The 24318-nt window shown below is 42.6% G+C and overlaps 2 protein-coding genes across 7 annotated transcripts in view; both read left to right on the top strand.

Moving 5' to 3' along the window:
- The window catches only part of LOC119396480 (haloacid dehalogenase-like hydrolase domain-containing 5), a 27731-nt gene extending 8077 nt beyond the window's left edge, over positions 1 to 19654 (top strand). For 2 of the 6 annotated variants that reach the window (XM_037663722.2, XM_049417115.1), the window contains exons 2-10: positions 402 to 649; positions 1496 to 1608; positions 2604 to 2694; positions 3270 to 3306; positions 4633 to 4807; positions 8454 to 8499; positions 12586 to 12728; positions 13481 to 13643; positions 16167 to 19654. In XM_037663722.2, coding sequence (XP_037519650.1) covers positions 449 to 649; positions 1496 to 1608; positions 2604 to 2694; positions 3270 to 3306; positions 4633 to 4807; positions 8454 to 8499; positions 12586 to 12728; positions 13481 to 13643; positions 16167 to 16370 — 1173 coding nt within the window. In that variant the 5' untranslated portion in view covers positions 402 to 448 and the 3' untranslated portion in view covers positions 16371 to 19654. The remainder of the gene's footprint in view (positions 1 to 401; positions 650 to 1495; positions 1609 to 2603; positions 2695 to 3269; positions 3307 to 4632; positions 4808 to 8453; positions 8500 to 12585; positions 12729 to 13480; positions 13644 to 16166) is intronic. The other 4 variants (XM_037663723.2, XM_037663724.2, XM_049417116.1 and 1 more) reach the window with 3 other exon arrangements.
- Positions 19655 to 21058: 1404 nt separating this feature from the next.
- On the top strand, positions 21059 to 23640 carry LOC119396479 (torsin-2A-like). The gene is given in 5 exon segments (XM_037663721.2): positions 21059 to 21282; positions 21352 to 21432; positions 21525 to 21754; positions 22411 to 22931; positions 22933 to 23640. Coding segments are annotated over 5 exon segments (1083 nt in total). The 5' UTR covers positions 21059 to 21221; the 3' UTR covers positions 23123 to 23640.
- Positions 23641 to 24318: the final 678 nt, after the last annotated feature.

Raw genomic sequence — 24318 nt, 5'->3', positions numbered from 1 at the left:
TCTGATAGTAATATCTTTAAATCATATCACTAACCTGCCCTTTCCAAAACACAGGCTAGTAGTATCTTTAATAAAATTCAGCTCTGTACACAATGGCTAGGTGTAACCCGCGGTTGTAGCTTAGAGGCTCAGGTGCAGCGCTGTTAATCTGGAGGAGGCGGTTTCGACTCCCGGCCACGGCGACCGCATTTCTAGAGAGGTGAAATGCGAAAACGTTTGTGTACCTAATTTAAGGTTCAGATTAAAGAACCCCAGGCGTTTAAAATTAATATTCCCCTATACTTTCCTTGGCTTGATTGTCTGTTAGTTCTCATTAATGTTGAGGTAGTGTCATATCTCACTTCTGTATTGATATGCTCATAACACAGCCTTTCCTATTTGATTTTTTTTTTACATTGCAGTCTATGAAACCTTATGCATTAGTGCTGCCAACAAATAGACCAGCGCTATGGCTCACTTTGGTCTTCTCCTCGACATTGACGGGGTCATCGTCCGAGGCCGGAAAGTGATCTCGCACGCCGTCAAGGCATTCCAGAAACTGGTGGACTCCAAAGGCAGATTCCGGGTGCCGACCATATTCGTTACAAATGCCGGCAACTCTCGGCGACAAGACAAAGCCGATCAACTTTCAAAATGGCTTGGAGTCCACGTAAGCGAGCCACCCATATCTGTTGATTGACTGTATGTTGTGACCTCCTATTGGTGTGTACGCGGCCGTGTTAGAAACTACAGACACAGATAAAACAGAGGTGCTAGCATGTGGATATGAGCTTCTTAATGCTGTTCATTATGTTTTGCATTATGAGGACGAAATGAAATGGAGATTTTAGCTGCAGAATATTAAAATATCTAAGTGCAGAATATTAAAATATCTGGTCAGTTCTTCACTGAGCTTTCCACTTTGTTGTCAACCAAAAAAAAAACTTTCTAAATCAACTTCCCTAGCCTTTTAGTGGGATCTTTCTATAATTGGGTACAATGTTAGAAGTCAGTGGCATTTTCATCTCAAAGGCGTATGCACACACGCCTGCACTAATGGGTATGCAGTCTAAACTAATGTCGCAAGCTGCACAGCCAGTGATCCTGCCGACGGAGAAAATGGTAGAGCATGTGAGTGAGACTATTTTATTAGTTGCGGAAGCAGTTGGCTGCCATGCTTCGATCATCTGGGAGGGCTTTTTCTGCCGCCTGGAGTTGTATCAGGCTTCAGACAATTGAACAAACAAAGGAACCGAAACCAATGCATGAGCCACTGTAAACACCGCCTGTTCATAAAACCAGTGAGAAAGCCAAAAGAGGACAACATTGGCAGTCATCTCTGAAGGAAAGGCTGAATTATCGGAACTTGCTAACTTGGCTCGAGAGGTTCTCGCCTCCAGTATGACGCCAGGTGTCGACATTGACTCAACAAAACATAACGCATTTCGCCCTGCCCAGCAGATATCTGTCAAAGGCGTTTTGGTTTAAATAAGCATATTGGATAATTTCTTTACAGATCACAGAACAGCAGGTGGTGATGTCTCACAGTCCACTGCGCATGTTTCAGCAGTTTCACGACAAGCACTGTTTGATCTCTGGACAAGGTCCCATTGTGGACATTGCACATGGGTAAGCTTCTTCGCGTTTCTGCCTTCTTCTTCGGCCCTGTGTGGAAACACAGGGAAGGGAATAAAAATATAGGCGTGGTATGAGTAATGAACCAGTTGCAATTGGTTCTCATTTGCTAATATAAAACACATTTCCTTCTTTACTTTCTCGAATTTCCTTGCCCCACTATGCTCATATGAAGGTGTTGCCAAGGTGTATGAACGAGTGTTGGACTAGTAGACTCTAGTAATGGCATATAACAGCGTCCTAGAGTTATCTTCAGAGATCTGGCTTAAAATGTTTATTCATTCTACAGCTGAAAGTTTATATGAATGGTAAATAACAAATTGTCCAGTATAACAGACCAAATCTGAAAGTATTTATCAACAATGTCTGTGTTCCGTTGATTGTTTTTATAATAAAGGTAAATTTGTGTAAAAATACAACTATGTCATGACAAAGTGTGCCTGTATGTGCTTAGCACTTCGCTGCCTGGTGGGCATTGAGAACATTGCAACTGCAACAAAATATTGTTTCTGTTGTACAGTTGGGGACGGAAAGAAATGCGAAACGCGGCATCTACGTTCTCTGCTGTTTCGCATTTATTTTCAAGTGGCTGTAGCCTGGATGGTGATAAAAAGCCACTAGAGTCGTCCATGATACAATCAAGAACCATCTAGCATCTCTTTATTGCCACCAAGGTCAGAGTGTGATGAAAACAATGCACCACGCTGTTTGCGTTTCTTTCCATCCCCCCAGTACATTCTTGTTTCCATTCTTGATAGGCTTAGATGCCGCTTCAAGATATGAGAAGGCCGTCAACATAACAGTAACCATAACTATGGAGAACTGCAGTAAGAAAGTGTGTTCTGGCTGTTTCGTTTATTTTAGTGTTGGTTAAACGTTCTAATAAAGCTCCCGTTCGTGCTGCGTGCATGTACGCACACGCATGTGAGAGCTTCAGTTATTCATTTTTTTAACACTTGTGACTGCTGTACCATGTGGCCCCTTTCCAGGCTAGGTTTTACAAAGGTCTCTACGATCGATCATTTACGATCTCATTTTCCACTCTTGGATGCTGTTGACCATAAACGAAGACAAACCGAGGTAAATAACAAATCTTGTCGTAACTTTGTGCCGTTAGCAGGGTTTTCCATAGCTTTGTTCTGATGCTTGCCATTGTTGGCTAAATGGAGAGCTAAATGTAAGAGTTCCAGAAGGAGATACTTATGAATAACTCTTACGCTTCCGTGGGCGTTTAGCACAGAACTTTGTATAGATAACGCTGCGACCTTGCAATATCTTGTGGATGTTTTCTCTCGGAGCCATCACACATATCCACTCATCAAATAAATGTGAGGCAGTCTAGTGAGTTATTAGGAACTAAATGTTTTCAGCAACTGGAGGATTATTATAGACAGGTGGAAACTGTAAGTATGGACTGCAGCAAGTCGAATGGATTGACTGGTGTGGTTTTTTTCAGTTAGGTTAGATCTAGATGTCAAGTTTAGCACTGACCAAGTAGAGGCCGTGGAAAATTGTCGCTTTTGTCTGCCTTCATATCTAAACTAAGAGAAATGATATGTAATCTTTATTTTCTATTCAATTGTTTGTGTTAATATAGACCACACTGGACAACAATTGATTGTGTGCTGAGCACTTCTTTTTTGAATTTCTTGTAGCCTTCACCCTATGAACGATACTTTCCAAGGGTTGAAGGTAAGTTTGGTTTATCTTGCACACATCCTTTAATTTGTGTTTGCAGGCCATGCTAATGCAATGACTGTGGCATTCTGCTGCTAAGCTTGAGGTCATAGGCTTAATATACAGCCATTGCAGTTGGAATCCAAGTGGGGCAAAAATACAAAAATGTATGTGTCACTATCTTCTGGCACATGTTAGAGGACCACAGGAGGGTCACAATTTTTCCAATCCTCTCGAGCACAGTGATTTTACGTGAAACCCTTAATCAGTCCCTTTATTTTCTTTTAATTACAATACTTAATAAATCATTTGATGGACTGCTCGTGCAATCCACATAGTTTAAAAGGAAGTTATCTTCATAAAGAATTTTAGCCTGACCATTTAGTGTGTTACGTTCATGAAAAAACACGTTGCCAGTGACATGGCTGGTGGTAACAATGCTAGTAGCAACACCCTGTGACACATACTGTACATTTTTGTGTGATGCAAGTGTTATAGTCAAATGATAACAACTGTATGTTGGTGCTTACATCACTGCCAACAGCTTCACGTTAGAAGCAAAGCAGATTATGGTAGTTCACTGTAATGGTATTCTCCTTTCTTTTTAAACTCTTTGCCACAAGATGGCATCACCATCACTGCTGCTCGCACATCACTGGTAACTGGTGTTTTGTAAGAATTGATGCATATGCTGACAGACTAAAGCTCTTTATAACTTAATGGAGGCTGCTTGGCCCTCTGTCTCGGCTTTTAGCTTAAGCAGCCATTCGGGCATTTTCTAGTTCATAATGCGAAATTTTATTTAGACAACAAAAACCTGCTACAGTGTAATCTCATTGATACATTTTTCAGGGGAACCGGAAAATAAATTGTATTATGCAAAAGTCATATTAACCAAAGAGGTTAAAAAAAGGAGGAAAATATGCATACTCCGTCAGCAACTCGCTTTTGTTGTGCCAAATTGAAGTAGCTGGTCAATTTCCACTGCACTATCTTCTTTTTGCGGTGAAAAGATCACCGCCAGACAGTCTGCTGTGCCTCAGCGGCTCTGAAACGTGCAAATCATGGCTTGTTGCAACGCAGTTTGAGCTAGTATACTGAAGAATAAACGTAGGATTTCTAGATGTATCGGTCAAGATCCACTTTCGTGGTCGTATTCAATCTTTGGCAAAAATGTGATCGTATTTAAACGCATGGAAATGGATTATTTCCAAGGGACGTTGGCCGGGAATAAGAAGAAAAATTTGCTGAATCATATCAACGAGATTGCACTGTATAGCGCAAGCTTTGAAGGTAGGCATATGGCCAGGTATGCACTAACTGCCGCACCATCGTTTTCAGCCGTGGTGTTGTTTGGTGAGCCAGTGAGGTGGGAGACAAGCCTGCAGCTGATAATAGACGTGCTCATGACAAACGGCCTTCCATGCCAGGCTGCTCCTTCTATTCCTTACCCCCATCTGCCCATCTTGGCTTGCAACATGGACCTGCAATGGATGGCTGAGGCATGTCTTCCAAGGTGGGCATGTCTGAAAGCTGTGCTTTTTTTCATGATAGTTTTTTTTTCTTTTTTTCTCAACAATTTCCTCAAATTGTCTTGCTTCAAAAGTGCTAGGAAAAGGAAGCGTTTATAGCCGTGCAATGGCAGTGAAGTATCATACAACAGAGCACAGCAAACATTTTAGCACTATGCTTCCCAGGAATTTGGCATGATGACAAACCACAGGTCACGTTTCCGGTTCAAGTATTCATGAAGTCTAAACTAAATAGAACAACTATGCACAAGTAATTTAGTGTCAGAAAAACACGACTAGAATAAAATTTATGGTTATAGTCATCTGTCGAAAAGGAAAGTACTTTTGCTCATGACAACTGTACATCACTGGTACAGAAAGGTTCGAAATGTTGTGCTTCTGCTGAAGAGAAATCTGCCATTGCTTTGGGTTACGTGCCAGTTCAATTGGCATGGACTTAAATGGCGTAAAAGGCAAGCACAAATACTGGAAGGAGACCGCTGACGTAGGTTAATACTGACATATTAGGCATAGCATTAACTTACTCATTCTTTAACTCGCCATCAAAAGCATTAATTTCATTCGTGTGTACCAGTGTCATGCCAAACGCAGCGCGTGTTGTGCAAGCACGCTTGTTCTGCGGCTTTATTCATATTTATTATCGCAAGGTGTTGAGCCATGATGTGCCGCCCACTTTCAAATATATTGGCATGCCATCTGTGTGACCATGGGTGCTTCTAAGCCACACTGCAAGGCAGCTGTGGCCCTCCTGGCATTCTGAAGCTGCCGTACTCTCCTTGTTTTGGTTTTGAATTACAACACTGCTTTAGTAACATTGGTGAAGGCTGGCTGTTTCATCTTTAGTACTGTATTGCTCAAACTACACCTGTCTTGTGCTTGTCTTCTAAGTCAGGAAATCGGAATTTCAAGCAGCCATGATGGAAGAGACTGCTGCAGCATAAATTGTCTCAACATATAGTGGTAAAAAGCAGCGGCCGGTCATTAAAAAAGGTAAAGAAAACGAAAATGTAAAGCAATAAAAGTGAAAAGCAAGTTGTCTCTTTACAGCGGCAAAAAGCAGCTGGTTACATGAAGCAGGAAAACGGGACACAATAAAGTGGGAAGCATACCGACAAATGTCTAATCAAATGTAATACAACTTAAAGTAAGGAGGGATCTGAAGTGGAGCAACTTTAGACAGGTGGATACACTCAAACATGGTCTACGTACAGAATCCTACATTTTGTGCAAGCAGCGCAGATGGAGGCGGGGTGAACATTTAGGCCGGGACGGTGTTCAGACCGGAAGGGCAGCAGACGCGTTCTGGCCGGGTCCTTAGATGCCACGTTAAACTTATCAGTTGTCTTTTGGACCCTGTAGATAAGGTCCACGGGAGAAAACCGTACTCTGCTCTTTTCAGTTTGTCGTGCTTTTTTGTTTTTTTCTTTCCTTCTTTGCATCTGTTGCCACGTGCAGCAAGCATTGTGTGGTAACTGCATCTCAGAATAAAAATAAAAACTTTTAGGACGCGTGTGCTTCGCCTTCAAGAGTAGAATGTGATAGCGCGATCGGGCCCCGTTTGCATCGCCTTCTCAATTGCTAGCCTGGCCTCACTTCTCGGTGGACACCTCAGCCATGCCGCAAGGAATGGAATGACTGTGCTCGTAACATTGGCCGTTTCAAACTATCCTAGAATGCCTACTGCAAGTACAGCTGCTAAGGGCCCACTACACCATAATTCTCCCTTTTGCAAATTGGTGAATTACCCAGTACACGTCTCTAAGGCAACATGCACACCCACGTAGCTGCATGATTAGTTGATGCTGTTGCTGATAATGGTGATTAATTATACCCGTGCACTTTGTAACTGGTGGACCTTTAAACAACCACTCGTTGCGCAATTCGCATGTTTTGACGCCTGGTGCGATTCCAGGCTTCTGCCGCGCAATATTATATAGTGCATACGTTATGAAGGCTCCTCGCACTACATGCCATTCCTATACGGTTCTTTTTCCGAAACAGCTTCGTGGTAGCATACCTGCTTGCCATTCAGTAGCCCTGGGTTCGATTTCAATTCTCGCCAAAAATTTTTACTATTTATTTGCATATATTTCGAATTTTTGCTCACGGACTATTTTTTCCTCACAACCAACAATGCCAACACTGGAATTTCTGTGTAACCAGCTCTTAAATGCTATTGCGTTTAAACATGGTTTCACATGTTCCCCTTCTTGCTATGCTGCTGCGGGTCGCCAAAAACTCCTTTTCTCATTTGTACATTATTGACCATAATATATACATAGTGGGAAACACATGTCTTCTTGTAAGTAGGCAAGTAAGTTTGAGACTGACACATGAGGATCAAGCAGTTAATTCTAGTGAATGCTAGTTGCCTGTGTACTTTGCAATTTCAGTGAACATTAAAGAACCCCGGGTGGTCGTAATTATCCAGAGCCCTCCACTACGGCATGCCTCATAATCATATCGTGGTTTCGCACCTAGAACTCCAGCAATTAATTTTACTGAAGGGATTCATCTCTTTATTGCATTACTGAAAAGCACTTGAGAGGAGAGGGAACAGATCTTTCCTCAAACGCTATTCCACATTTTTTACTGTGTTTAGGGTATTATATTGAGGGTACTGTATCTATACTGTGTTGTTAAAAGCATAGGTTGGCATAATCACTCAAGAGTACAGTGACCCACACATGCTTCACACTGATGTGACAGGCACGAGATAGTGTTGGAGAGTGATAAAGGGCACATGTATGGATGCATGTGTGAAGGAGAGTGAAAGTGAGTGTCGTTAATGTGAGTATGAACAAAGTTTGATAGGTGGTGGTGTTTAGTAAAGTAATCAATGCGAGTGACCGTTGGTGATTGGAGTTGACTGCATGTGGTTGAGTGCTTGATTGTGGGAGTGGATGCAAAATATGAGCATGTGCCGGTAAATGTGAACGTAAGTGACTACCCGTGTGAATATGTGTGGGCATGAGTAGTAACGTAAGTGCTGCCGAGTGCGTGATTTTGTTGCCAACAGAAACTTTTGTGAAGGAGCACAAATGAGGGTGTAGGCTTATTGCCAGCAGATATTTTCAAAGTGACAGAAACTTGCTTCATGAGATTAATGGGATGACACCTAGCAGGTGTGGTGGTTGTGAAATGATTTTGAGGTTTTTTTATTAGGTACTAAATTTAATCTCGAAATGCCGTACTTGGAGTCATCTGCAGTGTTGTGATTCCGTGACAGAAAGAAAAATTTGCTAGTGTCTCGAAACAGTGCTAGACGTATTGATATTGCTCGTAGAAAGAGTAAGCAAGAGTGCTGTGCGTTCCTTGTGGGTCTGCGTAAATGAAGCAAGCCGACATTTCATGATATCATGAAGCACATTGATGCCAAACCAAGACTGCTTCATTGAAACAAGTAATACAATAAATATTTTGGGGTGCTGTAAGCGTAGCTTTTTTCCTTTAGAGTATATTTTCACCTTCACATAATATGAAATGATGGCAAGCCGAAAACATCATGTCAGTGTTGCTTCCTGCTGAAATGAAGCCGCTCTTTCAGGCGTTTTTGTCTGCAGCCCATCGTTGTGCACTCGTGTACTTACGGAGTCAAATTTAACTTTATTTTTTTCCTTTTTCACCCAGGTTTGGTCACGGGGCCTTTCTAGTCTGTTTGGAGAATTTGTACAAGGTAATGTCATCTCCCATCTCTTTAGCAATGCACGCATCAGAAATCGCTCCCATCACTTTCAATAAACAGCTGCATTTCACCTGCCTCACTCCTCTGTAGTGGCAGTGGTGCTGCAGAAGGAATTTGAATTTATAGTACATTGAGGTGTCCTACAGACGGTGTCAAATTTCACCGAGAAACATTACCTTGATCAGACTGCGGCACCTGTTAAACTTGCAGAAATGGATTAGAAACAACCATTTGTACTGCACTTGGAAGTGCCATCTGATGTGATAAGGGTCTATGAACCAATTTCTTGAAGGCATGCTGTCACTGCATCATAAGCCAAGGGCAGTGCTAAGGCGGTGCTGAAAGAAGCAGAGAATTGAAATGTGGAACGACGGTCGGGTCCCTTGTGTCCTTGTGCACCTGATAAATGCCGAGAACCGTTCCCAGTCATGCAACCTCATTTTAGTCAGTGCAGGATTAAAGATAAGAACTTGCATTCAGGTAAAGCGAAGCCTCACTTGCCAAGTTATAGCTGCTTTTTCGGTGCATTATTTTGTTTATGGATTTTACTGAATAATAAGTATATCACGCCTGATAACTCATGAAACTGTCGGTGGTTTCAATGAGCATACCAGGTTGAGAGATGCATAAGGTGTAACAGTCTTACTCTGCACTACTAATATCATATGAAAGGGAACAGCATATTTGTGGTTCAAAGCCCATACTTCTTTTGTGTGTTTGTTAAAAGTTCCAACAGCACGGTTCTTCGATGGGACAACATCATCATATCAGTGAGGGAGGTTTTGGCTGGCATGTTTTTCGACAAGAATCTCTGTGCATCATGTAATAGAAATGGATACTGAACTGCTACATGATGTCAAGGGTCGATCCAAATGCTACAGTATTGTGGAAATGGATAACAAAGAATGTAGCTCTGATGTTGGAACAGTGTTATTCACAAGCAAGTCAAAAAGACAAGCTGCTAAAGGTGTCGTTATTATGGTAAACTTCTGTGTTCACACTCATTTGAATCCCAGCTGTCCTGACAACCTGCTGCCTTTGTACTTTTTGTTGAATAAACCTTTTTTCTTTTCGAAAGCACAACTTCCCTGCCACTTGGCTTCTGTGTGTGTTCTTTTTCTCTTATGTGTGCATGCATGTGCATCAGTACTCCCTTTGCCAAGAACTGTGAAAATAAGTAATGTTGGCACCTAGCCTTGTTGCCCATATTTTCGCGATGATACTTTGCTCATTGCTTCCTAAATAAGCGTTTTACTTTTGCAGATGAAGTGGTACATTTGTTCATTGGAGAAAGTTTGTCAGGCTAAGCTGACACTGCTTGCGTGTAGAACACAGTTCCTTCCATAGTAGTTACAAAAAAGGCCACAAGATTTCTGAAACCCTAGATAATAGCATACACTTCCCAAGTTCCAGCTGTCGTGGTTTCATCATAAAGTACTCAATTCTTAGCGCTTATTTATTTTTGTTGTATTCTAATCAATCATTTCAAGGTTTTCATGATACACTTAATTAACCTTTCTAGTTTTTTCTGGCACAGTTAACTGTATTCATTCAATTTTAATGTAGCCTTAATTATAATGAACATGTAGGCTACCTTAAAGGAAGATGTTTCCGGGTGACAAAAATTGCACATTAGAATCCAGTAAGTATTTTATTCCTGCTCTGACAAAAGTTGAGCGCCTCCTCAGGGTGCTGCTGTAGAACCATGTCTACAGAATTTTCAACAAGTATCTTGAATAACAAGATAACTTTCTTTATCTTTCTCCTAATGTTAGAATTTTTTGCCCCTATTTTTGCAATTAGAACTATTTCCCTAACTTGAATGTTTACAGGTCTGTATTAGTAAATGTGGCAGGGAAAAAAATAGCGGCCCCTAAGCAGCTCCTTCTGAAATAGCAAATGGTAATTTCTTAAATGTAACACCCACTGCGGTCATTAGGTCGGTATGCTACTGTTGAGCATGACATCACAGATTTAATTCTTTGTCACAAATTCTGAGAAAAGATAACTAGTCTACTTTATTATTACTGTGATATTGATGAACCTTCAGATGTCGAGAGAAGGGAAGCAGAGTATTGCATGGTCTTTAAAAAAGTTAGCACAGTAGAGATAAGCAAGTTTATCCTCCAGCAATGTAGTATTTGCGCTGTCAGTCAGAAGTATTTGCCTGTAAAGATACGCACCAATTCTCTTTCGCAAAAATTTGATGAATGAGTTTTTCAATTAGCCTTTCTAGGGAATTTTAGTTGTAATTATAGCTACTTGGTATCCAGAACTTTTACATTTAGTGGGACTCTCAAGAGTTTGAAGATACCTGTTTGCAAACTTGAAAAGTACATTATGTTCCATTTGTCCCAGAAAGACTTCCTGGCAGAATACTGAATTAAAAATGTACGACATCATTGTATTTTATGGCATATTTTGGTAAGAAATGCCTTCAAAAAATTTCCTTAAGGAGTACTTAGTCACCATCTAGTTTCAAATTACCACCAGATATAGAAATTTCTCTGTGAAGCAAGTAATCTTATCTCTGTTAGACCAATTTTTCAGATTGACTTATATTCAGCGCAACCACTAAGAAATTGCTGTAAACAATGCCTGGCGGCTTGATGTTTGCCGTATGTTGCGATTTCACCAGTCAGAAAAACAGCATCCACTGTAGTAGTCAAATACTGGCATAATGTTTGTTAAAGCAGTGGACGGTGCTAGTGGGTAAACGTTCATGATTATATTGTGCTCAGTATTACACTTATGAAACAATGGTGGCACCAACATTAGTAGATTAGGTTCTCTTACTAGACCTAGTCTAGTAACGTTGGGTGGCACGACAAAAAGTAGACGTGCTTAGCACAACTACATGCGTCTTGTACGTCTACTTTTCATTGGGTTTGTTTTTCTTTTGCTGGTGTTATAGTAAGTGCGATACGATCAACTGGCATAAGCTTTAGTGCAAGTCAATGAGTTCTCTTAGCAGAGCATGTTCTAACTAGTGTTCAACTAGTATTCATTGTGTAATGGCTATGCTATATGTCTCACTGGCAGCATCCTTTTAAGAACCTAAACATCATGACTGTAGTCCTTTGCAGAAAGTTTTCATTGTGAACAACTGTTAAGTTTTGCTGAACAACAGTAATTATAGTACTAACCAGTGGGGCTTTAGCTTGGACATTAACAAAGAATCCTGACGCTAAAGACCACGCAGTGACTGATGAAGCAGAAGATTATGTGTGTAAAACTAGGAGATAAACTGGAGTGGTAACTGCATGCATATTCCAGTTCAATTTAAGACTGTGTGTTTGGCAAACTATGTAGATATGTATTATATTAATCGGATTGATGGCAAGGTACAGCAGAAGAAACTTGCTTAAAGTGGCAATGTGTTAGGTTAGGTAAAGTTTTACAGGTATTATAGACGTTCAGTTGCATATGACGGGTGATATTGGGTGTCGCTGGAAGAGGCCATTGTTCTGCAGTAATCTGAAATAAGCTGCTGGTCATGTTCACACGCTTTAGAATTCTAAGTTTGCCAGCCTCGTGTGTTGTGCCATGATATGATTGATGCAGTGCTAAAGACGGAGACGTAAAGGACACAGAGTGCACAGGACGGACGCCCGTCCATGTGCACTGTGCACTCTGTGTTCCTTTACGTCTCTGTCTTTAGCGCTGCATCAATCATGCATGCATTCCAACTAGCCCAACTTTCCATTCTACTACTATTGTGCCATGATCTTGCGTGCTCACACGCGTGGCTTGCCTTTACCCTTCCTAATCGTTTCTCTGGGCTCACTAAGCCCTGGTTTCCCAAGCACCAGCTTGTTAACCAGTGCAACTAATCACCTACGGCTGGTTACTGCCATCGAGCACCGCGGCAATTTGAAGCACAAAATTTATCTCTCTTATTTGCTTTTGTTAAGTGCATTATCTATTGTCATAGGGATTATAATTTTTACAAAGATATCTGATAATTATGTCTTCATGTGGGCGTATGTAATGACAGTGTTACGTCAACAAAGACAATTTTCTGCAGTGTTGCTTTGCTTGTACACTGAAACTTTCTCGAACTAATTCTTCTTGCAGAAGGTAACTGGTAGGGACATGATCTACACAGCGCTTATTGGGAAGCCCAGCGAGATAACATACCTGCATGCTGAGTCCTGTGTTCAGGAAGAAGCCCATAGACTTGGTATAACTCACCCAGTGCGACGCCTGTTTGCCATTGGGTGAGTATCTTCATGTGATCCATTTTAACCCTTTCAGACACCACCTATGAAGAACTGTCTGTAAATGCGTCAAATTGACACACCAATACTTCAAGGCACTCGATATTATACTGCAACAGAAATAGTGTCTCGTAATATGTTGATTTATGTGTGTTATAGTAATTGATCCTAATGAAATTGCACTTAAGTATCTATTTATCCTGAAGTCATTCATGCTCCGTTTTTGCATAAATCTGACCAAATCTCAGGCTAGAAATATAGTTCAAGCTTGTTTTCGTTTATGTTGATCTTCAGCAAAGAAAAATTATACTTTTGACTTGGCTCATGGGAAGCGGCACATCGAACGACTTGTCGAGCATGGTAGTGCCTTCAGCAAAGTGATCATATGCAAGAGTAAACTGTGAAATAAAGTTAAATGGAAGCGCACTTATTTCGCAGGAGGTTCAATTCATCCAAAGCTCATTGTGTCTTCCTCTTTCTGAGTCGCTAGTCGACACAACTAGCAAAAACAAATGGTGTACACAATTGTGTCCAGAACGTCTCAAAGGGTTAACCGACCCTAACTTTAATATTGCGTAGAGGTTCGTCGGTTGAACCGTAGACGTTGAATAAAAGCTGCAGGAATTCTACATTCATTTGCCTTTTAAATATGACTGAAGCTGCTACGTATTCCCAATAACTTCTTTGCGTGTGCTTAGGACTAACGCCGGTTTGTGTCTAAGATGCCATTTTTGCTCCTTTCCCACATCAAGCGACAACATAAACACCGACATTTATGGTGCCAACCTGTACAACCGCTACCTGGAGCGCCGGCGAAAAGATGACTTTCCAAAGGCAATTCTGGCAGCTGGATCCAATTCAGCCCGTCAAGGTTTAAACTCCTCCATGTCCAAAGACTCCCAGTCCACTGTTGGGGTAAGCTCAGATTTCCTTATCAAAGGCCTATGTATGGAACTTTATCTCAAGCCTACTGTATCTCAAGTGCAGAGTTTTGCGTGGTAAGCCATGCAGAAGTGTAGGTGGGGTAATGGCTAATGTTCGGCCCCTTGTCACAAACTCTGAGGCATGTCTATGTGATAAAAAATGGTTGGGGGGATTGTTAGTATACTATGGCAACCAGCTGCTACATTGCTGCAAGCCAACCAAACAATTCACTAATATAATAGGCCACGCCGTGCATGGCCTGCTACAAGTGTATAGTTTAATTCATTTTTTTTTTTAATCTGATTTCTATAGCTTGCCTTTAGGCATAGTAAAATCAGGGTGTCAAAGACACATTAACAAATTTGATTCGTGCAGAAAGTCTAGCAGCAAGCTATGAAATGTCCATCGATACAATGGTCAAGGTATGATAATCGGCAAGCATGAGTCCTGTTGCTTTTAGGTGCAGCGGGACTGTTCTGCAAATCTGTGGGATTAAGATATTTAACATTATCTTATTGTTGAAACATCAGAGTCTTGGCTTAACGAAAATCACAACATAATGAAACGTTCTGCTGCAAGTAGTACTACTACGTAGTTCAGATTTAACAGTAGGTTAAACAGTAGGGGGGGGGGGGGGGAAGAGAACTGAAGCAATGATCAGTTGGAAGGATATTACAGTAAAACCTCGGTGATACGAATCTCGCGGTGTCACCAAAAATATTCGTATCACCCGAAATTCGTATTACCAGAAAACATGGAAAATTAGTATGCGGCAAAAGAAAGTTGGCATACGTTTTGATACAGTGTTTCTCAGGGCCGCAGCGACGTCATGAACAGACCTGAATGATTGCCAATAAAGTTTTTAGATGTCAACGATCATACTTGTACTCGTAAATGTGCGTTGCATGCGCGCGTGTGTAAATAATGAACCAGATGTGTTGTCCCCATGACCGCTAGTAGTCCCTTCCTAATCTTACTACGCTTTTCTGCATGACACGAGAGTACTACGGCGAAAGTGACTTAAGAAGCGCTTTGCACGCAATAGATAGAGGCCAAGCTTCTTCGCCAAGACCGTCCGCTTCGTCTCTTGGGGTCTTCGTCCACCTTTAATAGGACTTCATGACGGACCCGCAGCCCAAGTTTCAGTCTTGTATCATAGAACGTCTGATTGCGGGGGCATGGCTTGCACCGACATGGCAGGCAGGTGTTAACGCAGTACAAAGACGCTGCTGCCTCGAGCACAGGAGCACGCATCAACGCGTCGGTGGAAAAAAAAGCGCGACGTCAACTTCATCTGTAATCTAAACACGAAGGCGCCTAAAGGCCTCCAAGATTCGCGCCCACTATCTCGGAGGCAACGACGCACCGTGGATGGTCGCGCAGCGCGCATGTCCGCGCCCGCGCGTGACTGCCGGGTCTTCCGCGACAGCGCGGGCAGCACCTGTTCCTGTGCGCTAGCGTACGTTCGTATCAAACGTCGCGGGGTGCAAATCGGTTCGCAACAACCGTATTCCAATACATCGCAGACTAATGGGTCTTGGCCGGGACCACAGAAAAATTCGTATCACCCCGAAATTCGTACGAGCCGTGATCGTATCACCGAGGTTTTACTGTACTATACAGTAGACTCTCGTTAAATGGAACCTGAAGGGACCAGGAAAATGTGTTCTGTTTAACAGGAGTTTCGTTTACTGAAAGATGAACAGGGGGGCAGACTACAAGTACGAAACCAATCTTGTCAGAAGCACTTGTTCCATTTAAGCAGCAGTTCCAATTAAGAGATGTCCATTTACTGAGAGTCTACTGTATTTTATTTCTGACACCCCTGCCATTGTCAAAGCCGTGGGTCCAAGGGGGAGGGAGGACAGTTGTGCTCCCTTCCCCCGAAAAAAATTCTAGCTATGCCCTTGGCCCTGCTTCAGTTAAATCAGTGAGTAGTAAAGGAACGGGAAAAGGTAAACAGTGTGTCATTACATTTTCATTTATTCTAGATTTAGGTTACATGCAAGCATCATTAGGGGAAAGCAAATCATTGGGAATACAAACAAAAGAATGCTAAGGGAGTACGGGAGAACACAAACAGACGCGGGTCCATTGCACTCTAAGAAAAAATCGAGTATTTGGGGAGTATTTCTGCTACACAACAATAATCGTCATCCACCTCGCGTTCTCACCGCGGTCCCGGCACTTGCCGGTCACGAACGGCCGTGCGTGTTATCAGCGTGACGTAGCATTCTTGATAGGAAAGTGACGAGAGCCGGGTTTTCAAGAAAGGAAATGCGAGCAAGCCAGATGACGGTTATTGTTGTGCAGCAGAAATACTCCCCAAATACTCGCTTTTTTTAGTGTGGTATGCAACACCCTATTAACTCCCTATTTACTCCTTTTCAAAAGTGAGTAGCGATGCATTCCCTGAAACACATTGCACTCATTTAAGTTCTGTCTCTAGGGGAAAAAAATCTAGTGGCACCTTTTAACAATGCTGCGTGTCCCATTTCTTTTTGTGTTCTGCAGATGATGAGCAACTGTGGCGCCGTGAGCTGTACATCTGTGCTGGTGCACACAGGTGTGTACAACGAGGACCTGCACGACGATGCGTGCGAGCACACGCCACGCGACTTCTTGCCAGTTGAAGTTGGCCTCAAGGAGCCAGTGTACCGCGTCGACAACATCCACTCTGCCATAGAGCTAATTTTTGAACAGGAAGGCTTTTCTTGATGACCACGTGGCCACCTATGACTTGGAATGAGGATTTTCCTGCGCACACCTTCACTATTTTAAGGATTTTTTTCTGGGCTGTCAAACCCACCCCCACCTTTTTTTTTTTTTTTTTTCTTTTCCTAGCTGCCAGTAGTGTCTTCATTCACTTCCTGTTTTTGCTTTATATAACATGTTCTAACACCTAAACTATATGTGCCCATTAGCCACCCATATTGGTGCTGAATTATATGTAGCATGAAAACCAGATATCTATTTTAATTGTGCATATTATTTTACTTATGCACCTACTTTTGGGGCAGATGGTAAAATGGTTGAGAGTATCTGTGCAAATGTTTATGTAGACCTTAAACAGAAGGGAGATGCGTGTTTTTTTTTTTTTCTTTTTAAAATTATGCTTGTCATATGGTGGCATCCTGTTTGCTTGGATAGTGAAAGCTTTTTTATTGTATGCTCTGTTTTGCAATGTATAATGCCACATTAGGGGCAGTTTTAAGAGCCAGGCTTTCATACTGCTTTTGAGCATTTACCACAAGTCCTAAGCGGCAACCATTCCAGAACACCATGCAGCGTCAATTCCATGCTGCTGTGCTGTATAAAAATTGTTTCTGCTCCCAAAGTCCCCACCCCCCTCTCCAAGCAAAAATCGGTCATAATGCCTAAGTAAGCTCACTGTGACTGTAATGGCTGTGTTACAGTGAAAGTGGAAGGTGTTTGCCGTTTATCGGCTATGCGTGGGCTATGCGCGGGTTATATGTGGGTCTTGTGGCTATGCCGTTTACTTGTTTCTAGTAGCCTACAATGCCACGCATCTACATGAAAAGAAAAGTGTGTGCAATTAAAGTCGGCGTATTTATGAACCGTATTAGTGTAGTTGGTATGTATGTAGTTGGACTGAGTTAAAACTGTCACAAGTACCACAACTATGGCATATCAAACAACAGCTACTATCTTAAGAAAGCCTACTACTGAAGTGCGGTTGGCACATTTACTGTTGTAGATTCCTTTACTGGACCCGTGGTCGAGAAGATGTGGTAAATCAAACTAAGACACCATTTAGCCAAGTCTTTGTAGTTCCGTTTACAAATCTCTTGCAGATCGCACTCCACTTTTGTCACATGTGGAGCGGCCCGGGTGCAATAAATGCCAATAGTCCAACAGTTTAAACTCTGAAATTACTGTCTCCTATACTGTGTCAGCCTCATTTGTATGTTCCTTTTATTGCTTGCTTTTGTGGATGTAGTGACTGAATTTGTTCCGGGCTCGGCACTTTTTTTCATTATATAGAAGAGTATATATTTGGATTTCGGTGTGTGAATTCTCTCTCTCATCTTCACTTTGTCATACAATTCGTAGGTTCTGTGGGAAATTTCTGTTACTTTGTTTCGTCCTGTATTGTTGACAGTTCTATTTCTGTCATTTTAAGCGAAAGAAACAACTGCTGAAGTTTTGACGCCCTTATTCTTTTTTAGATGCGAAGCAGCTTATGGCGGGGGCTGTGTCTGTCCCTCCCGCGTCCCGCAGCATCCACCCCCCACTGCGCATGCGCGTCCTCTCTCTCTCTCTCTCTCTCCTCTACTCTACGGAGCAGCGCGCACAACAGGTGGTGCGACAGCTGCATACTCCACTGGGGGCGGCACGGTAGTTCTGCGGTATAAAATGACGGAGCCCGCGCACCTCATTCTCTCCTGCGCAACGCCGCGATGAGCGCCATTGTCAGAGTTAGCGCCAGCAAAAGCGCAAGCGTCAGCTCCAGTGTCAACGTCAGCGCTGACACTGGCTCCCCGCTGCTTCGCATCCTCACATGGTTCCCTTGAGCGGGAGATGGTGTATTTTTAGTTGTGTTCTTACGAAGCCAAGGCTGCCATTAATCCCACGGTGTATGTCATGACGTTGGCGCCATTTGTTTCCCTCTGTCTTATCTGTTGTATCGCTACACATTTTCGCTGCATTCATGGCATTTGTATTGATGCAGTGCTTTTTGTATACGAAGCACAGGAATGCGATGACTCGCACGACATCTCCATTGTCCATAAATTTGCTCAACTTCATCATGGTTTTTTTTACTGCTACATTAATTCTATGTGGTGGGAAGAGTTGTGCGAGTATAGCGTGCAGCTCATGGCAAACTGAGAGCAGCTTGTGCACTTTTTCTCTGTTACACAGTCCTCTCGCTATGCATTTTAAAAATTGTGTAATAGTTCATTGTTTACTGTAACATTGAGCCATTCACACATTCTCTCATTATATCATCATGTTCATGTTTGCTCTTGAAACTTTTGTTTACTTTGCTGCTGTAAAAATAAAAAGCTGGTTTTTCCAAGTTCTCTCTTTGACGCTGTAATCTCAATTTTTGTTTGCACTGTGTTTGGTAATGGAGAGTTTATTTTTGCTTATTTTTGTAGAAGAGTGCACTTGGTTGAAGAGTTTTTGAGTCGTCTGCCTTTCTTTTTTGCAGTTGAAGCTTTTCGTTGGGTGATGTTTTGTTTGTTGCTCTTGAGTAGGCGCTGTTGAAATGTATTGTCCCTTTTTGAAAACATATTGCTGTCCTGCAGCATAAAAAAGAATTTACCTGCTTTAGAATGATAGTTCACATTTTAATGCTGTACAGTTAAACCTCAACATAATGAGCATAAGTTCAACAGAATATTGGATGTCGTTAAGTAATGAAGTATGTTTATCGTTGGTATTAGTACATTGCAAACATATGCTTCTAATGAATATTGACAGTAACGAAGGCATTTTCATGTCATATGTGACTCTGCTATAACAATGTTCAGCTGTCTATGCGTACAAGGTTCACGACTTCTTGTTTGTTTATGCCATATGCAAATTTATTTAACTACCTTTCAAGACCACATCCGCATGTAAATGATGTTTCTTAGATGTGCGCTAGAATATGATCATTGCTCTGCTTGTTTTGTAACAAAAGCAAAATTTACAGTAGCCACTGCATGCTATAAATGGTTATTGTGTTTTGAAGTGCCTTTCTGTAGACTCTGCTAAACCAACTTTCTGTATGGTGTTCCTGTCACCGTGTCATTTTAAACAAACATTTCTAGTATGTTTTGTTAAAACACCGTTGCATGGATTTTATAATACCTTTCAATATTCGCTTCTTGGTCAAGATAGCAATAGGATGTGTGTGAACAAACGCGAGCAAGTAGACCTTCTCCCTTTTAGTATACTTGCTAGAATGACTGTAATTATTAATTTGATAGAGAGTCAGCCCTATGACATCAGATGCCTATTTATGAATAAACTGCTGATATTGAAGCTCTAAATGTTGTGTTTGTGCCTTCATTTAGTGTGCATTTGTAGAATGTACTGAAAGTTGATCATGGGCATGCGCAGGGTTCCCCTTCAGGGGGGGGCGAAGGTTCGTCGCAGCGCCCCCCCCCCTCCAAATTATATCAATGTATGGCGCTGACATTGCGCCCCCCCCCCCCTCGAGTCACAGCGCCCCTCTCCCTATTTATGTCAATGTGTGGGGCTGACTATGCGCCCCCCCCGTCCCCCTCTTAGGTGAATGGGGGGCAGCCCCCCCCGCCCCTCTTGTGCGCACGCCTATGAAATTGATACTGAAGTATCCAGCAGCAGCCCTGTAGCATCTCTGACATCAACCCGGGATCTTAAAACTGGCCTGGTCGTGTGCATTCTACCTTAAGCTTCTGGCCTTTTGAGAAATTTTTTTCCAAATAGGAGTAAAAAGCCGCGATACTGTGTGCATCGTACACAAAGCCAGTGTAATTGAAAGCAAAGCGTACACTGTATGTGAGAAAGTCGCACAATGCTAGAGAACAGTCTAATTGAATCAGATTACCCCACGCACCAAAATGACTCTGAATGCTTGACGGCTGTAACAGGAGGTTTCATTTGAAAGGCTTGAAGGCTGAAGCATATGAGGAGACAGAGTCAAGGCTTGAGGTTCATTTAAATTTGCCTCTTGTTCATGCAGTAATTCATGTTTCGGATGGATGGATGAATAACTTTATTGAGGTCCTTCGGTGCGCGCGATTAGCGCGCAGCGGGCCGCTCCCAGCCTCCCACTAGGGACAAAGAGATGTCATGTTGAAATTAGGCAGGAAAGGGAACATACGTTGATTTGTTATGTTCTTAAAATTTAAGATAATGCTGTACGACATATCTGTTGTAGTGTAAAAAATGTTGAGGACAGGAACTTGAATAGGTACAGACATGCGCCTTTTGGTTTCTTTGGTACCCTTTTTGTCGCATTTTCATCTCTGTTTTCAGTAACTGGAAAACAAATCTGTATGGCAAAAAGAAAAGAAAGCTAATGTAAACTAAAAGACACAGATAGAAGATGTCCTGCTTGTCAGGGAAGACATGTACTGCTGCGCGGGTGCATCAAAACTGACTGCCTTCACCACATAGTAATATCTAGACCACGACCACCACGATATAAGCTACTAGCGTCAGTTGCATCAGCTACATGTTAGCAACGTTACCACAGAACACTAACTGCTAATACAACCACCCTAGCCGATCCATGCAATGTTCGTTTTGGCGCTGTTGTGCTGTTGTAGGCGCAAGCAACACGCGAGTCGCGACTAGCGACAGTGACGACACCTAAAATAGCCGTGAGTCAACTGAAGTCGATCCACATCCGATATTTCGGCCGTTTGAGGTCAAGCGGGGTCAGCAGCCTAGGCGCAAAAGCAGCCGCAACGGCGGTAGACGGCGGGCAACGGACGGTTTCGGCAGTTTCGGGGTTTCGGCTTTGGTGTCATGCGTCGGTAGCAACACAATGCAAGTAGAATTAACAGTGGTGGCACATAGAGTTGTGAGCATCCGTTTTAATTCGTTTGGTGCTTATGTGCTGCTGGTGAAATGGGGAAGAAACGCTTGGCTATAACGTATCCAGGATATGAGCCAGAGCGCGCAGCAACAAGTAAGTCCACCGCATCGCATGCCCGCTCCTTGTGCCTTAAATAAAAATCTGCCCGTTGCTTATTTGTAGATTCGGTGTCGAAGAAACGTTCACCGACGAGCTATCGTGGGCATGAGTTGAAGGGAAAGCTATCGGCGAAGAAATGCTCCCGTGAGTATGCCGATCGCGTGATCATATGCAACCGGGGAAAAAAAAATTGCTAATGTTGTTTACAAATAACTGTTAACCATTCGTGCTTGCAGGAGACGTCTACCGTCACAGAGAAACAGCCGCATCATCGCAAGGTGAAGACAGGCAGTGGCTCTGCGTGAACGGTTTTTGGCAGGCCAAGTGGAGCAAGATTCCAAAAAAATTCGTCACGCGCTGCATCCCCGTCGTATGGTCGTTCCTGCAAGCCTGCGTCTCGCTAGGCTGCCTTTTCCTGGTTCTTCTTTTCTTTCACCCCACCTGCCTCGATTCGAAAGAGCTGCAGGTAGGTGACATACTTATATTTGCGAATTGGGATTTGTTCACGCACAAATCTCTCTACAACGCGCTGTGTGCGCGTTGCACAGGGATCACATATAGTTTGTGTCAAATAAAACTAACACGATTATGAAATGACATCCGGTGTCAATGCCTGGAAGGTTTTATCTCTCATCTGCTTTATACGTGCTTCTACGTAACTGTTCCTTCTTAAATCAATAAGTACTTCGCGTTTTCATAACATGGACCGTATCTTTCGAAACGTGCCCGTGTTGGCTAGGAATCTGAGCTGTGACCGGGTACGCCATTGAAAAAGCGTTTTCCTGTACCTGTGATGCATTCCTCTGCACAAGTTTAAGCAGAACAAAAAGAAAAATATTTAAATATTTGCTCAGCTAAGTGCAAGCATGCAGGAGCAGCTTACCCTCATTTCGTCTGAGCCATTTAGATGGTTGAACGTTTGATTGCAAATGTTTTATTCATTTTTTCCCCCTCTAATCTGTGACATATTGTCTAGGATGGAATGAACTATCATTGCACATTAAACTTTGGGATGCACAACCACAGCATGCGCCACCTTGAAGCTGCATCGCACACACTAGTACAACTGCCTGAAGGGATATCTGCATCAACTACTCTGTCGATATTTCCTTTCTGTTACAGGTGGAGGCTCTTGCCCTCACACTTCGGCAGCATCTCGTTGGCCAAGACATTGCCATAAACCGGACAGTGACTGCCATCGCACGCTATTTGAATAGCAGTGAATCTACGGCATCAGTTCCGCTTGTGCTCGTGTACGTTGGCTGCTCTGGTTGTGGAAAGACGTACGCATCATCACTGATAGCCAAGCACTACCCATATACTGAAGCTCTTGTTGCCTCACACAAGATAGCACTCACACGCAAAACCGGTAACGACTTGTTGCACTGGCTGCGGTACTCCCTGTCGTCGTGGCGGCCAAACGTCATTGTGATCGACGACGTTGACCTGGGACTTGATACAGTGCGGCCCAGCCCGCTGGATGATCCGTTCAGCACGCAGCTAGAGACTGTCCTCTCATCTTGGGAAAAGGCAAGAGTGCAGAGGGGGCAAGCAGTGATTTTTGTTCTATCACTGAGTGGCGGAAGTAATGTGGCGGAGGGTTTTGCATTGAAGCAGATTGAGGATGTGGCACAAGTGGGAAACTACGGAGGACATCGAAAAGCTGATTGAGGCATACCGCAGCACGTTTCCGCTGTGGTTGAGAAATGCGGAAATCGTGCCTTTCCTGCCCCTGACCAAGGATCATGTCAAAGAGTGTCTGTTGAGGCAACTGGCCGAACAGACACCCCAATCCCGAGCCAAAATACTGGCCCTCTCTGGCAGGTGTGGATAGTCTTTTGCAGGGATTTACTTTTTACCCGGTGGACAATCCTGTTTTCTCAAAATCGGGCTGCAAAGAAGTTCCTATCAAGCTTGCTTTGGGTGATCTCTGAAAGCTCGACTCTAGCAGGAATGCTATGCTGTCCTTGATTTATATGAACGTTGAGTGCTTTCAATGAAATGCTGAAACAACAAGAATGAATACCTGCACTTTGTGACGTGGCAGCAGTGCAAGTTATTGCGTTGTGAGCATTGTTGACTGTGATAAAATGAAAATGGTTGCAGCAAGCCAAAGGTGTACTTATATTGACAGTGCCAGTTAAAGCACTACTTTATTTTTATTATCTTGTCATACAAAAGGTATTCCACCAAGAAGTGTGCATGCGTATCCTTACCATATACATTTTTTCTTGTGTGCGAGTTGAACTTTGTTTACCCTCTTTTTCTTGTTTTCAACACTTTGTATATACTAAAAACAAAGTTTATGCATCTCCTTTTATTAATAAATTGCTCATTTCACTGGACATCAAATTTTCATAGAGATAGTGTTGTCTTAGAGGATTACTTCATTGTTACATCATCTGGAATATATACAGTTCAAAATGTGTTCCCCAAGCAGTTATATGTATTGCGTTTCATTTGCAAAATATTTTAACCACTGAAACACCTACTAGTGCCTTCACATAGAAATCTTGCAAGAATACAGTAGACTCTCGTTAAACGGAACCTGAAGGGACCAAGAAAATGTGTTCCATTTAACAGGAGTTCCATTTACTGAGAGATGAACAGGGGTGCAGAATCCAAGTATGAAACCAATAGTGTTAGATGCAGTTGTTCCGTTTAAGCAGCAGTTCTGTTTAACAGATTTCCGTTTACTGAGAGTCTACTGTAGTTGTGAAATTTTGTGCACAGCAGCAAGGGTGGCACTTCAGTACGAATTCAAACAAAGCTTATGTGGCAAAAAATTGCAGAAGATCCCACACACTGTGGGAAACGACATCATGTGAAGCAATCAGCAAGAAGCTGGCTATGATGCATTGTCTTTTCTCTCGCGGTGTACATGACATACTGTCACGTTATGACGAACATGACATAAGTGCATCTCGTGTTCATCATACACTTATGTGATGCCGTGCAAATTTTGGTATGGAGCACATTAATGAAACAACCATGAGAGCACCAAGACGAAGGCAGCTAGACTGACAGGCA

The sequence above is a fragment of the Rhipicephalus sanguineus genome, chromosome 6, assembly GCF_013339695.2.
Source record: "Rhipicephalus sanguineus isolate Rsan-2018 chromosome 6, BIME_Rsan_1.4, whole genome shotgun sequence".
Taxonomy (NCBI): domain Eukaryota; kingdom Metazoa; phylum Arthropoda; class Arachnida; order Ixodida; family Ixodidae; genus Rhipicephalus; species Rhipicephalus sanguineus.
Note: the sequence above shows the minus strand (reverse complement) of the source record. Positions and strands in the feature narration are given on the sequence as shown.